The sequence below is a fragment of the Oncorhynchus tshawytscha genome, linkage group LG21 (genome assembly GCF_018296145.1).
Source record: "Oncorhynchus tshawytscha isolate Ot180627B linkage group LG21, Otsh_v2.0, whole genome shotgun sequence".
Taxonomy (NCBI): Eukaryota; Metazoa; Chordata; class Actinopteri; order Salmoniformes; family Salmonidae; genus Oncorhynchus; species Oncorhynchus tshawytscha.
Window position 1 is genome coordinate 9,221,710 of NC_056449.1, and position 14,233 is coordinate 9,235,942.

General features: G+C 42.3%; 1 protein-coding gene across 1 annotated transcript; it reads left to right on the top strand.

The window, feature by feature from the left end:
* Window positions 1–795: 795 nt before the first annotated feature.
* Window positions 796–14,233, top strand: LOC112220869 (transcription cofactor vestigial-like protein 2). The gene is made up of 4 exons (XM_024382797.2): window positions 796–1,057; window positions 11,254–11,450; window positions 12,335–12,730; window positions 12,995–14,233. Exons 2-4 carry the CDS (start codon window positions 11,273–11,275, stop codon window positions 13,024–13,026), a joined length of 606 nt encoding a protein of 201 aa, XP_024238565.1. The 5' UTR covers window positions 796–1,057; window positions 11,254–11,272; the 3' UTR covers window positions 13,027–14,233.

Below are 14,233 nucleotides of genomic sequence, written 5' to 3' on the forward strand. Positions count from 1 at the left end.
TTCAAAATTTCCATTCTCAACACATCTGACAATAAGGCTATTTGTCAAGTACATGATAGCATAACGTCACGTTTCTCATTGTGTTCTTATATTGACTAGTGAAAAGATGCCCCACCACATCTCCATTGGTGGCTGTAACTATCATTGTGGTTCTCTGCATGTGTAACAGGAAAACCTCAGTGGTGTCTTTTGTTATTGTCAGTGTACTTTCTGAAATCTGTCATCATTTATCATAATATCAATCACGAATACGGCTCTCGTTTTTGTAAGAGAGCTATTTAAAATAAGAATTTCAAATATAATATTAACATGTTATTACACCCCTAAATTAAAAAATTAAAAAAACATTTATTACATTATTGTCTGACATTACTGTATGAAATACTCAGCTGTGCATTCTGCCTAAAGGAAAACATCTATACCAAGCATACAAAGCTTGTCTTAGTTTAACAATATAATTATTACTTGCACAGTGCACAAAAAAGTATGATAATGGTGTTTTCTCGGCGTAACAGCCATTCTATAACGATGGTATTCATTTGAATCCTTTCAGTATCACACAGTAGATATTTCCACACTTTATAATTAAACTCTTTCCATATAGCATGTGTTCCCATGAGCCATTTTCTAAACGTGAATACGAGTTCTTGACAGTGTAGTTCACTAAGGAATGTTTTGATAAGGTGCTGCCGGTGTGTGGAGGAAGTTGTTAAGTTACATTCTCATCATACTGTCGTAGCGCGTCACACCCTCCCTCGCGATATCTCCACACAGCAGGCAGCTCGAGCGCAGGATGTGTTGAATGAAGGCGGGTTTCTAACGAACAAACTCCAATAAGCGAAGAGATCGATGTTTTCTCCATCAATCTGGAAATTTGAGAGCACAGTAATCTTAACAGGTTGTGTTTTATCAGCAGCATTTGAGGAATGCCAGTGCTGTTGTCAAAATAACGTTATTTTGAGTAATTGTGCGCAATTGCATATAGGCAGCATCAAGGGTTACTTCAATCAATCAAACCTGGGACTTGGTCCTTGATCAGAGGAGCTCACCTGCTCAGGTAAGAGAGAGTACATGGCATGCATTTCTTTGTAATATAATCTTACAAGACTGCAGACGTAATGTATAGTTTTATCAATATTTGCAGATACATGTCTGATTATTATAATTCCCCACTTTATGGTGTATTTATTTTTTTCTGACTTATGTCACTTGGGAACTTTTTTATTCAATATTACATGGTTGTTGACATAATTTAACTGAAAAAAAGGTAGGCCGATTTATATACAGAGATAAAAAGTTGTGATGCAAAAGGCAGGTTGACCTTTATTGTTATGAATCTTGCCCTGGAGGCAAAACTGAGCGTTTCCTCTAGATTGGCCAGCTGCAAAGTCAACATTGTCTATATTGTAAAAACATAAACTTTTTGGTCTTAAATTAAGGTTAGGGTTAGCACTGTGGTTAAGTTTAAGGTTAGGTTTAAAATCATATTTTATGACTTTGTGTCTGCTCCAGCTACACACTAAAATATAATGGGTCTAAATAGACCCAGATAAGGGTTATTTGACTTGTAACCATAACGGAACCCTTTTTGGTGCTGTAGTTACAACCCTATTTGAACCCCTTTTATATAGGACCCCTTTTAATGGTTCTTTACAGAACCTTTATGGAGAATGGTTCTATAAAGAACCATTAAAAAAGGATCTATATAGCACCGGGAAAAAAGGCTTCAGCTGTGGCTACAGCCCTAATTGGGGCTATATAGAACCCTTTTTAATGTTTCTTTCTAGATGCTTTATGGAGAACAGTTCTATAAAGAACCTTTTTCAATCTGAAAGGTTCTTTGTAGATCCTTTTGAAGAACCATACAGGGTTCTTAATTCTGGTCAGCCACATTATACTGTTAAAATGCTATAGGTATTATTAATGAGTTAAATGACAAGTTGTATCAAGTGAGCTACCTCTGGAACAGTTGGGGGGTCCCTGAGGAGAGAATTGAGAACCACTGACTGATTTAGTCAACCATTTTCAATTGACAGGCCATACATGACTCATTCACAAGACACCATCACTGGCCATAAATAATATGCAATGGCATAACACAACACATTAGATGAACTGGAATGACACTCTCACTCAGGGTTGTACAAAAAGAGCTATGCGCAAACCACACCCCAAAATATTCTAATGAGCCGGTCCCCAACATTTTAATTATCACTAAAAGAGCAAAGAACCTTTTTGTGAACTGTAAAGAGCCATTGAAGAATTCAAAGGGTTTTTTGGGCCATTATGGTTCCACATAGAGCCATTACCCTTCCCAAAGAACTCTTGAGGAACCCTCATTTTTAGAGCGTAGTGACCGCTCTGCAGAGCTGCCTCCAGTACATGAGTCATCTCAATAAATGCCAAACTGCATAAAAAGGATGTAGTGAACAGCCTGTAATGTGCTGACATGAATAAGCATTGATTTACTTTGAACCTTTGTGTAATGACAAGCAGACATTGTTTGCAAATAACAGATAAAGACCAATAAAAGATGACATTTCAGTCAGGTTTTGAATAGCTTATCCTGCCCATTATTTTATGTTGATACATGCACAGATGAAGGCGATTTCTCAACATGTGTTCGATGAATCAAATAAGATCACCTTGATACTTATTGAATTTTTATTGAATTATCATCCCGACAGAGTGGAAAACAAAATGACAAATGAATGTTAGGTTATAACCCTTTTACTACTTCATGGTGAGATGATCTGTGAATTCCTCTGGATGCTACAATAGCCACTCAAGTCAGTAAATAAAACAAAAATGGAGAGAGTAAGCCCTAGTTCAAAAACCTCTCTATCGCCGTACCAAACTTAAAAACACGTATCTTTGTCTTTGGAAGAGTGGGGATAGAGTGCCTTCTGAAACCACGCAATGCGCCTCGTCAAACTTCTGACAATAGTTTGGCAGCCCCTTTCGGTGCTATGCAGGTGCTATGCAAGGGAAACAGGCCTCTGTTTCAGGCAGTGCGCCAGAGCAGTTCTTCCACTGTCGGGAGAAATGGTAATGTATGTTAAAATATGTTAATTGTAAAGGTTGCTTGGCCACACTGTTGGTGTTTACATACAGGAGAGGGAGAGCAAAACAACGACGCTGGACAGAGTGGAATCAGGTGTAGCAAAAAGGCAGTTTATTTTAAGATCAGAGATATCTTTGTTCTGCACCGTGCACGGACCTAAGCAATATGACTCTGTGAGGAGTCAGAATAATTAGGCTGCCCAGCCAGAGTTTACAGCAGAATGTATACACAGAATAATGTAGGTGGAGTCTCGTCGTGTTGGTCTTCTGACTGGTCCTGAAGAGTTGGAGGCGGGCCTGCTCTAGCCAGAGCAGGAGCCCCATTGGTGCACAGCAAAGTCCTTTGCTCTTGGCACCCGACTAGTAGGGGGGAGTAGAGTGTGAGTGTACAGTGCTCATGAAATGTATGTGTGTCAAGGAAGCGTGGATTTAGGTGTTTCCTGTCTTTGCAGGAGTGCATGCAAGGGTCAATGTCAGTGAGATAGTTTGGCACCCTAAGCTCGTTAGTGTTGCAGGCTGTTCTTTGTAGTTTACAGGGGAGTATATTTGCGTGATGGCAGCTGTGTGTCCTTCGGATAATCATGTTATTGCACGTAGGCTCTAAACTTGACTGAGGACACTGGGCCCAGAGTTATCTGAGGGCATCCAGTTTAACCAGAGCTTTGGTCTGCTAGTAATGCTTGATATTAGATTATTATATAACAAATCCCCCTCTTCACGTCTTATTAGACGTGAATAATAGAAATAAAATATGAAGTAACCAAACAATTTGGTATGAACCAAATGTTTGAGTCCCCCTCTTCACGTCTTTTAAGACATGAAAACTATAGAAGAAACGAGAGGAGGACATAACGAAAAACAAAAACCCCCTCTAGTATGCAGCGAAGCTAGGCAAATAAGTAAGAACAAAAGGGCAACACTAGGTGCTACACTTGGAATGGGCAAGAGGAGAAGTCAAGAGGAAGGGGTTCCTGAAAAGGTCCAAAGGCCTCATTAGGGTCCTCCACCCCCAAAAGCGGGTACATATGGGCCTGCTCCTTGGCCATAGGGGTAATGGCAGTGGTAATCACTCTAGTGGCTAATGTGCGAGCGCAAGGAATACAGCAACAACCACACAGGGTTAGGATAGCCACAAAAACAGCCACGGACACTAGGATAGAGGAGATTAGTGTTTTATATTTACCAAAAGCATCCATCCAGGAGTCCCACATAGAGGTGTCAACCCCAGAGTGGTATTTCATTTTACCATTAAGGGTCCGAAGTCCCTCTAGGGCAAGAGTTAGACTACCCTCCGTGGCTGTGTTATTGGGAATAAAAGTACAACATTGCTCACCGAACATGGCACATACACCACCACGTTCAGCCAACAGCATATCGACTGCGATTCTGTTTTGGAAGGCCATGAGGGATGTGGCAGCCAATTGGCCATGAACAGCCTCGAAACCTTGTTGAGTCCAGTTGCCTAGTTTCTGGACATTAAAATGAATGTAGTTTATTCTATCAACATTTTTGTTAACTGTACACCACCAGCAGATTGAAGATTAAAAACCTGCAGCAACTTGGTCGACTAATTTATACTCATCTGGTACCCCCCTGGGTACTCCAATGGCGTCAATATATGTTGGATCCCCAGCTCTTGGGGTAACCGCACGCTTGGTGCTGCTAGGCCAATAGATAGGGCCCTGGTCATTTATGCGAGATAGCAGGTCTTGGACGCCTATGGGGTAGACAGAGATAGGCAACAGGAGGTTTATGAGGGTACAGGTACCAGTGGCTTCGCGGGGAAGTCTGTCAAACAAACGAGTTCCCCCACACCACCACCACACATCAGCTCTGGATACTGGTTTGAAAGTACCCGTAAGCATGTGAGTGTATGAGCACCAGCTAGCAGGGAGCTGTCCCAACACAGGGCCTCCGCCTGTCATGTTGATACATGTGAAATTAGCTCTAGCTACTACAGAGGAGAATATTGGTTTTGTCGCAATAGCGGAGACTACTGGGTAGACTGCATCCCACTGTGAACAATTGGCAGGTGGGTTATCTTTATCCATAAGGGGCATTAGACAGTCAGTAGTAATAACGGCTGGTACTATGCGGAGCAGAGGTCTGGCTCCCATGCAAACTATGCAGCTTTGCAGGGTCGTGTTGGCTGCTTGTTCTGTCAATAAAAGCCAATTGTTTGAAAACCCGGAGATTCCGGTGGCAGTGAGTATGGTGTCATCAGAGGTGGTAGGAGTGGTGACTATAGTTACTGGTCCCCAATCCCCCTCTTCCTTGGGTTTTGAGATGTGTTTGGTTCTGACATTGTCCACAGTAATAGCAGTAGGCTGGGTCTGTCCTATGCTACATACTGTTAAATTCCAATAGAGCTGAGATGCTCCGTCTCCCCGATGAGGATCGGCATATGGTGCCAGTATAAAATACTGACAACCCATTCCAGAACTGGGACGAATAGTTAGTTTGAGGTTGGTGTCGGTCCTTGTAAGGGACAGTCTTTTCCGCCAACTAAGAACTGTTTGTCCTGATGAGTAGCTGGACCAGTCTGGACCAGTCTCAGCTACCAGATTTTTCCAAGACCATTCCTTAAACCCCCCTTTTATCATATACCACTTATATTTGCTGTAGGTGAGAGCATGCCCTCCCGCTCCATTCCTAGCATTTCCCAGTGCCCCCCAGGGTAGTGTAATGGTGGTGGTTGCATTTGAGGGTACACATAAGGTGGTGCTTCTATCCTTGTATGGAGTGCATTGTTGGTCTGTAGGTGTAGTTCTGCGTTTGGGACGGGAGGGATTGGAGTGAGTGATGTTAGGGATGGTGTCAGGGATAGGGGACTGGGTAAGTAATCCTGACGCTTTGTTATATGATTGTTGTTCTATTAACCATGTCAGGGTACCCAGGGATACTCCAACTATCAGTAGGAATATCACAAACAAAGTCCCAGATATTCCTAGCCTTGCCCAGGGAGAGAGAGATGTCCCTCTAACTGGGCGAGGTTCCTTTGTCAGGGGGGATGGAGTTTGATGCTCCATCACCTGATTCAGGAGTGTCTTCATTTGGTATCGAAATTAGGCTGTTCAAATCAGCTCTGACTTCAGTCAGTGTTCTAGAAGGAATTGGGGCTGGAGTGCAATGTGTAAGGTGGTGCCAAGGTGCGCCTGATTTACCTTTGACCTGGACTGAGTGTGAAGTAACCTCCTTCACTTCGTACGGTCCAGTCCACCTGGGTTCCAGCCACTTTCTCTTGTGGACTTTAACCCTCACCCAGTCACCAACCTTTACCTTCAGTAGTGGCGTGTCCCCCGGCAGCTCCCCGTCCTGGACCTTGTGAACCTGGGTAGAGAGTGCTGCAGAGAGAACCGTCAGTTTTTTCACATAATTAGACATTACAATTTGTTGTTCATCAAGAGCGGGCATATGACCTCCCTCCCTTGGTGGACCAGGCATGACTCTTCCAGACACTTTTGCTATCTTAGCTTTCAAAATCTGATTTGGCGTTCCACCAGACCTTGGGACCGGGGGGTGGTACACAGAACCGAATCTGTGTGTTATGACAAATCTTTTTTCCACCTGTCTCAGGTGTTTGTTATTGTGAGCCATTTGTCAAATTTGATTTTTTTAAAGATTTTTTGGGGGGGATGCCATACCTGGCTATTAGTTTGGTTTGTTAGCCACTTAACGACTGACCTAGCATCCCCCTTTGCTGTTGGTATTGCTTCTACCCATTTGGAGAACCTATCTACCATAACTAGGAGATAGCGTTTGCCTTTAGATACATTTTCGGGGCCCATGTCGGTGTAGTCTATACTAATGTCCTAAAAACATGCATTAGGTACTAAGTATGAGCCCTTTGGTGTTTGATATGGTTTATTTGGGTTGTGTCTGTCACAAACATTGCATTCGTCATAAAATAAGTCAGTCATATTTTTTATGTGAGGGTGCCACCAGATGTGCGAGACCTTTTGAAGGGTCTTTAGTTTGCCTTCGTGTGTGTGTGGCCATGTGCTTCTCGTAAAAGTTCTGGGTCCATCAGTGTGGACTGCTCCAGGCTGAGCATAGGCTGAGTCTGTATAGTTATTCACAGTCTTTCCTTTTCCTCTGATGAGGGCCTGCTTGAATCCGATGATTTCAGCTAATTGGGCCGATGCTGGTTGAGGGATGATGGCTGATTGAAGGGTGACGTGTGAGCCGTCTGGGAGTTGCTGCACCATCGCATAGGCTGCTATGTTTCCTCCTTCTCCTTTGTAGCAGCGGCCATCAGTGTACAGCCATTGGTCGGGATTGGTCAGTGGTTCATTCTTCAGGTCTGGTCTCAGTTTGACCTTGTAGCCCTTGGTGGCTAGGAAGTCTGGCAGTGTTTTTGTTATTTGTAGGCAGAGGTCAGATGTAGGAGCGCCTAGTAGTAGATCGTCAACGTATATGGAAACAGATGACAGCATTTGGGGGAACTTGATAGCAGAATAGGTGCATCCTGTGTTCTACCAGGAACTGATGGGGGACACCCTCAACTTCGCACATCATTGTTGGTTCAGTGTGCTGTTGAAAGTGTTGCCTCCCTTCTCCTGCCGTGGGTGGTGGGCATCTTTATGGCCAGGGCATGGTGTCCCCAGCCATTCCTGGAACTGCGGTTGGTTGTATCCTCCCTGCTGCTGTTGTATGTGAGTAGGTCCTGGGTGGTTGTATGCAGGTGCTGACTGCTGAGGTCCTGGTTGGTTGTAGTGAAGAGGGGGGGGGTCCTCCTCTTCCTTTCTCTCTTCCTCCACGTCCACTTCCTCTCCATTGTTGTTGCTGCGGGGAGAGTGGTTTCATGCAATCTCTGGCAAAGTGACCGGGAATTCCGCAGTTATAACACTGGTAGTTTCCCCCTCTGTATGGTCCAGTGTAGGGGCCCCGTTGTGGCTGTTGCTGTTGCAGGATATACTGCTGTGGGGGAGGGTATTGGGGTGGTGGGGCCCCCATAGGAGCAGTGAGTGGGGCTGCCTGCTGTTGGATCATCTGAGAGACAGTCTGTGCTACGATCTGAGTGATATCTGGCTGCTCCCCTTGGTCTTGAGTTTCTTCTGCAATCATTTAAAAAAAAATTTTTTTTAGGTTTCTCCCCCTTTTGTGCATCTTTTATTTGAAGCTTTAACAGCTGCACCTGCAGAGACTGGACCTGGCTCTCAGCACCCCCTCTTTCTCAGACTTCTCTCATGCGCCCCCACCCTTGCACACAAAAGATTTATCAGTGTGTGGTGGCAGCTACGTGTGTGTTTCTCCGGTAGTTTATTTGAATTTGTTCAGCGATTTATTTAGGTATTTTCTAGAAATGATTCGACGATTTCCTTTTGGAACAATATATTAGCGAATTTAGGCGATTCTATAACAATTGTCAGAATAATTTTAGCACTTTAGGCAATACCAACCGAAATTGGAAAATCTAAAGTTGTTCAGCGAATTATTTAAATACTTTCTATAAATAATTCAGCAATCACCTCCTGGAACAATATATTAGCAAATTCATGTGGTTCTATAACAATTGTCAGAATAATTTTATCTCCTGGGAAATACCAACAGCGGAAAGAGGGAAAAAAGAAGCAGTCAATATGTTAGCACGGCGGCTGGGTTAATTCACAGCTCGGCGACTGAATCAGTATTTGGCTCACCGACCGTCAATATTACACCGTTTATGTATTCAGAGTATGGCAATCATTCCCCAACAAATGTTTTCTCTGAATTGGGCACAACAAAATCGCGGAACGTCAAAACTGGTTATATTATGTTATAGTGTGATGTGCAATGGTCACATCATTCCCGATCTCTTGTCTTGTGGAACGCTAAACTTACATATACTATGTCTATTCGACTACACCTCTAACATAACCAATTAAACAGTCTACAACTTATTTAATAGGATCTTTTACATGCATTAACTACACCTCTAACACAACCAATTAAACAGTATACCACTTATTTAATAGGATCTTTTACATGCATTAACTACACCTCTAACACAACCAATTAAACAGTATACCACTTATTTAATAGGATCTTTTACATGCATTAACTACACCTCTAACACAACCAATTAAACAGTATACCACTTATTTAATAGGATCTTTTACATGCATTAACTACACCTCTAACACAACCAATTAAACAGTATACCACTTATTTAATAGGATCTTTTACATGCATTAACTACACCTCTAACACAACCAATTAAACAGTATACCACTTATTTAATAGGATCTTTTACATGCATTAACTACACCTCTAACACAACCAATTAAACAGTATACCACTTATTTAATAGGATCTTTTACATGCATTAACTACACCTCTAACACAACCAATTAAACAGTATACCACTTATTTAATAGGATCTTTTACATGCATTAACTACTCCTCTAACACAACCAATTAAAATAAATCACACAATTCATTCACTCAGTTTACATTAATCTCAGTATCCATTATACACTAGAACACAGCCTCGGTTTAACCTCATTTCTATGCAGATTTCAGAACAAACCGGATTCCAGAGGGAAATCTAGTGTATTGGTCAAACATTAATTTCACTTATCCATTATAATAACTCAGTATAGGCCAATTAATAAAAATAAAAATAAAAACGAGCAAAACAAGATATCCCTGATCAATGCCTTAGGTTTTTATGTAAAAAAAAAAAAATTGGCAACGATTCATACTCACGTCAGTACTTTCTGATCAAAATTTAGTTTAGACTATAATACAATATGCAGATTTCGATTTAACAGGCTCTGCTTACCTTGGTGGAGCGCTCTGATCAGATTTCCTGAGGCAAGACGAATGGTTGATGGTTTCCTGTACTACCGATCACTCTTCCGTCTGATTTTGAGCCGCTGATTTGTCTCGCCTCTCACACCAATTTATCATAGATCGAATTCAGATGTTAAACCATCCTCTGCTACCATTTTGTTGGTGTTTACATACAGGAGAGGGAGAGCAAAACAACGACGCTGGACAGAGTGGAATCAGGTGTAGCAAAAAGGCAGTTTATTTTAAGATCAGAGATATCTTTGTTCTGCACCGTGCACGGACCTAAGCAATATGACTCTGTGAGGAGTCAGAATAATTAGGCTGCCCAGCCAGAGTTTACAGCAGAATGTATACACAGAATAATGTAGGTGGAGTCTCGTCGTGTTGGTCTTCTGACTGGTCCTGAAGAGTTGGAGGCGGGCCTGCTCTAGCCAGAGCAGGAGCCCCATTGGTGCACAGCAAAGTCCTTTTCTCTTGGCACCCGACCAGTAGGGGGGGGTAGAGTGTGAGTGTACAGTGCTCATGAAATGTATGTGTGTCAAGGAAGCGTGGATTTAGGTGTTTCCTGTCTTTGCAGGAGTGCATGCAAGGGTCAATGTCAGTGAGATAGTTTGGCACCCTAAGCTCGTTAGTGTTGCAGGCTGTTCTTTGTAGTTACAGGGGAGTATATTTGCGTGATGGCAGCTGTGTGTCCTTCGGATAATCATGTTATTGCACGTAGGCTCTAAACTTGACTGAGGACACTGGGCCCAGAGTTATCTGAGGGCATCCGGTTTAACCAGAGCTTTGGTCTGCTAGTAATGCTTGATATTAGATTATTATATAACAACACCCACCGCGGGAAGCACAATCATGGGCTCGGATTCTTAGGTGGACTTCTGTGAGAGGTCACTGTTATGCCAGCCGACTAAAACTCAACTCCACGATTCACGATGGAGTTGAGCGGTGACTAGTGTGGGCGGACTGGAGTTCCGACGTCACATAAAATAAAGTTTTTAAAATCAAAATCGATGGATTTCCACACCCAAAGAATAAGCCGTTTACAAAGAACAATGTCATGGAGTTGTTTAGTCGGCTACTGTTGTGCCTGAATTGAACCCAAAACCAACGAGGAAGTCTGCTGCAGTGATGAGAGCGGTTGAATGAAAACAATCGGTATGCCAAGCAAAGCTCTTAACCGTCCATGCCAGACGACTTTTAATTTCTGTTCAGTTTGACTCACCATACGTTCAGCGTCTGAACTGTGCATTATAATGTTATATCCATATCCCTTAATTATGGACGTACAAAAGCCATAACTCAGCAATCACATACTGTATGGGTAGCCTAACCTACAGATGATGCATGGACTTGTTAGGCAAAATATGAATGTTCTCTACCTTCCAACCATTGTACTCTACTATGTTCCCACAGGATCTAAGTTGAGTCAGCGATGGCAGGACATTCAGGTAGCCCCCAGGTAGTTCTAAAGACAGAGGAACAGTCCAATAGAGTCATCTTCACCTACTTCCAGGGTGACATCGGTAGCATGGTGGACCAACACTTCAACCGTGCCCTCAGCAAGGCCAGTAAGACCAAGGGCAAAAAGAGCCGCAAGGCTGTCAAATCTGGTGAGCAGACTGATACCTAACTATGCAATGAAGGTTGGAATTAAGATTGGAGTGATTGATTGAGTGATTGGCCAATACACTTGGAGTCCAGTGCAATTAGGAAATAAACTTTATATAATATATACATTTTTATAATAATATATATATATATTATTGTGGCTGAATGGAAGCAATTCCCCGCAGCAATGTTCCAGCGTCTAGTGGAAAGCCTTCCCAGAAGAGTAGAGGCTGTTATAGCAGCAAAGGTGGAACCAACTCCATATTAATGCCCATCATTTTGTAATGATATATTTGACAAGCAGGTGTCCACATACCTTTGGCCATATAGTGTACATTGATGTAAATCAGGCTTGAATTATGAATGCAGATACTATCAGTCTGACAATGATTTTGATGTGATATGAAGGCTAAGGGCTTCATGTTTCTAGAACCATATCGCAATTGAGAATCGATTCAGGTTTAGATGGAGTAATTGGCTGTTTTGGCTGCCAGAGCCAGTGCATTCGGAAAGTATTCAGACCCTTTGACATTTTCCACATTTTGTTGTAAAATTGATTACATAGTTTTTTTCCCTCATCAATCTAAACACAATACCACATAATGCACTGTGTATATATATATATATATATATAGTTGTTGAAATGATGCAGGTAATGTTATTTTATAGACTTAGATTTTATCTGCTAATTTCAGCTTGTCTATCCCCCCAGAAAATATATTAAAAAAGGCATTTCATTTTTTTGCAATGAACTTTGTATGCTATCATCATGATGCTGTGTGCACCAAACAGGAAAACGTGTGTTCACTGACATGTGAAATGTACAAAATGAACACATTTCTAGACTCTTTGTGGATGTATTTTTGTCTATCCACATCTGTTTCAGAGTCTGACTCAACATCTTGCCAGTGGGTTGTTCCAACCCCATCTTGGTCTGAAGACCATTTTCCCCCTGTGTCTGGTCGCCTTCATCTGAGCAGCACCAATGAGTCTCTTTCCAGCCACCGCCTGGCTCTCAGCTCCCCAGATGAGAGTACCAACCCATTGGCCTTCGCTCCGAGGCAACATGGTGGTCTGGGCCTGCCTGCCATGGCCTATCCTCACTCCATGTCCCATGAGGGCCTGGGGGTCACTGGACAGCCTTACACCAACTCCCTGCTCAATCTCCTCCATAGTGACCAGTCAGAGGTGGCTGCAGGTGTGGCCTCGGGCTCCAAACCAGAGCTCCTCCCTAGCTGGATGGGTCAACCTGGCTTCAGAGACCCCATGAACCGTGACTCAGGTATGGCTGCCTCTACCCAGATCCCTTATCACTATGCATGTGCAGGGAGAGGGAGACTTCTTTCTTTCACATAGATTAGATAGTGAACTGACAAATAAATCTGTAATTCCATATCCATTGGATTTTGTAAAGATTAGGGAGGTTTTACAGTATCTGTGCTCCAGTGTTTTTTTTTTAAACTTAATTTATTTTGGTGGTTTGCTTGGTTTTCCAAAGGTCTCTTTTGAGTTATTCAACACCTATTCTACCCTCTTTTGGGAATAGGTCTGCAGAAAAGGGAACTCTATTGGTATTAAATGAAGCATGACCGCGCAGGGAAGAGAGGAGTCTGCAACATGTGCATGCTGTGTTCACTCCTCTGGTTATCAGACAGGCCTCCTCCACAGCCACTAGAAGAAGGAAGTGCCGGTAACTCTCCCCTCTGTTCCTCTTCAAAGGATGACTTCAGTTCCTCGCAATGCAACAGCTGGAACTGCCTCTCAGAAACAAATCACTTACTGACTAACCAGTTTGCAAACCGGATCATAATTCACATCAAAGACCAAGGTGACAACCACTGCCAGTCGCCAGTATGCTGCCTACAACTCAATAACTTTAAGCATTTATACACAAGGACAGAGAGAGAGAGAGAGGGAGGGAGAAGGGGGGTGTTTTGCATGTGTAAGAAAAACAGTGTTATGTCAAAAGTAGCCTGTATCGACTGGAGAAAATTTACAATGTTTTTTAAGACTATTTTATTGAAATGTTGGTGTTTAGGAATATTTGTTTCCTCTGATGTGTGGACTTCTAAAGGAGGGGGTTTTGATGTGATTTTCAGTTGTGATATGGAAACAGAAACTGTTTTCATTTTTTTGCACGTAGCAAATTAATTAAATGCAGTTGATATCCTAATAAATGATTGCCAAAGTAACCATGAAAATGAAAAATGTTTATGAAGAGGTTTTTGTTATTCAGAGATTTCTGATGAGAATACCAAGTAGACGATCTGTAGGAATTGACACAAACCTCTTTTACTGTAATAATTGAGTTGTGATTTGTGATTAAACATTTAAAAAATATATTTTCCATCTTAAAAGTAGACTCAAGGAAATGACATTACCACGAGCAGTTATTGAGATGAGCAAGATGCAAGACTTTGCTCCCACACAGTCACACACAGTATCTGTGCATGGGTTCACTTCACCCTGTTAGAGCGTGGTAGCCACAGGACCAAAACGGGAGAAGTTGAGCCTTGCTGTTTACTTTCTACATCTACGTCATATCGCTGATTCTACCTTTGATGAAGTGGAAATACATGATGAACTGGATCAGATGAGATATCTCTCGCCTGGCAAGTGCACATAGTGTACATTACTTTCACAGGAACATACCTCAAGCCATTTAGAACAAGTGTGACAATACTGCCATCTTGTGGCTGAAAATAAGAAGAGGGAAAAGGTGCCAAATGTATTTCATTTTCAAATTGAAAATGTTAAGAAATAAATACTAGACTACTAAATATGG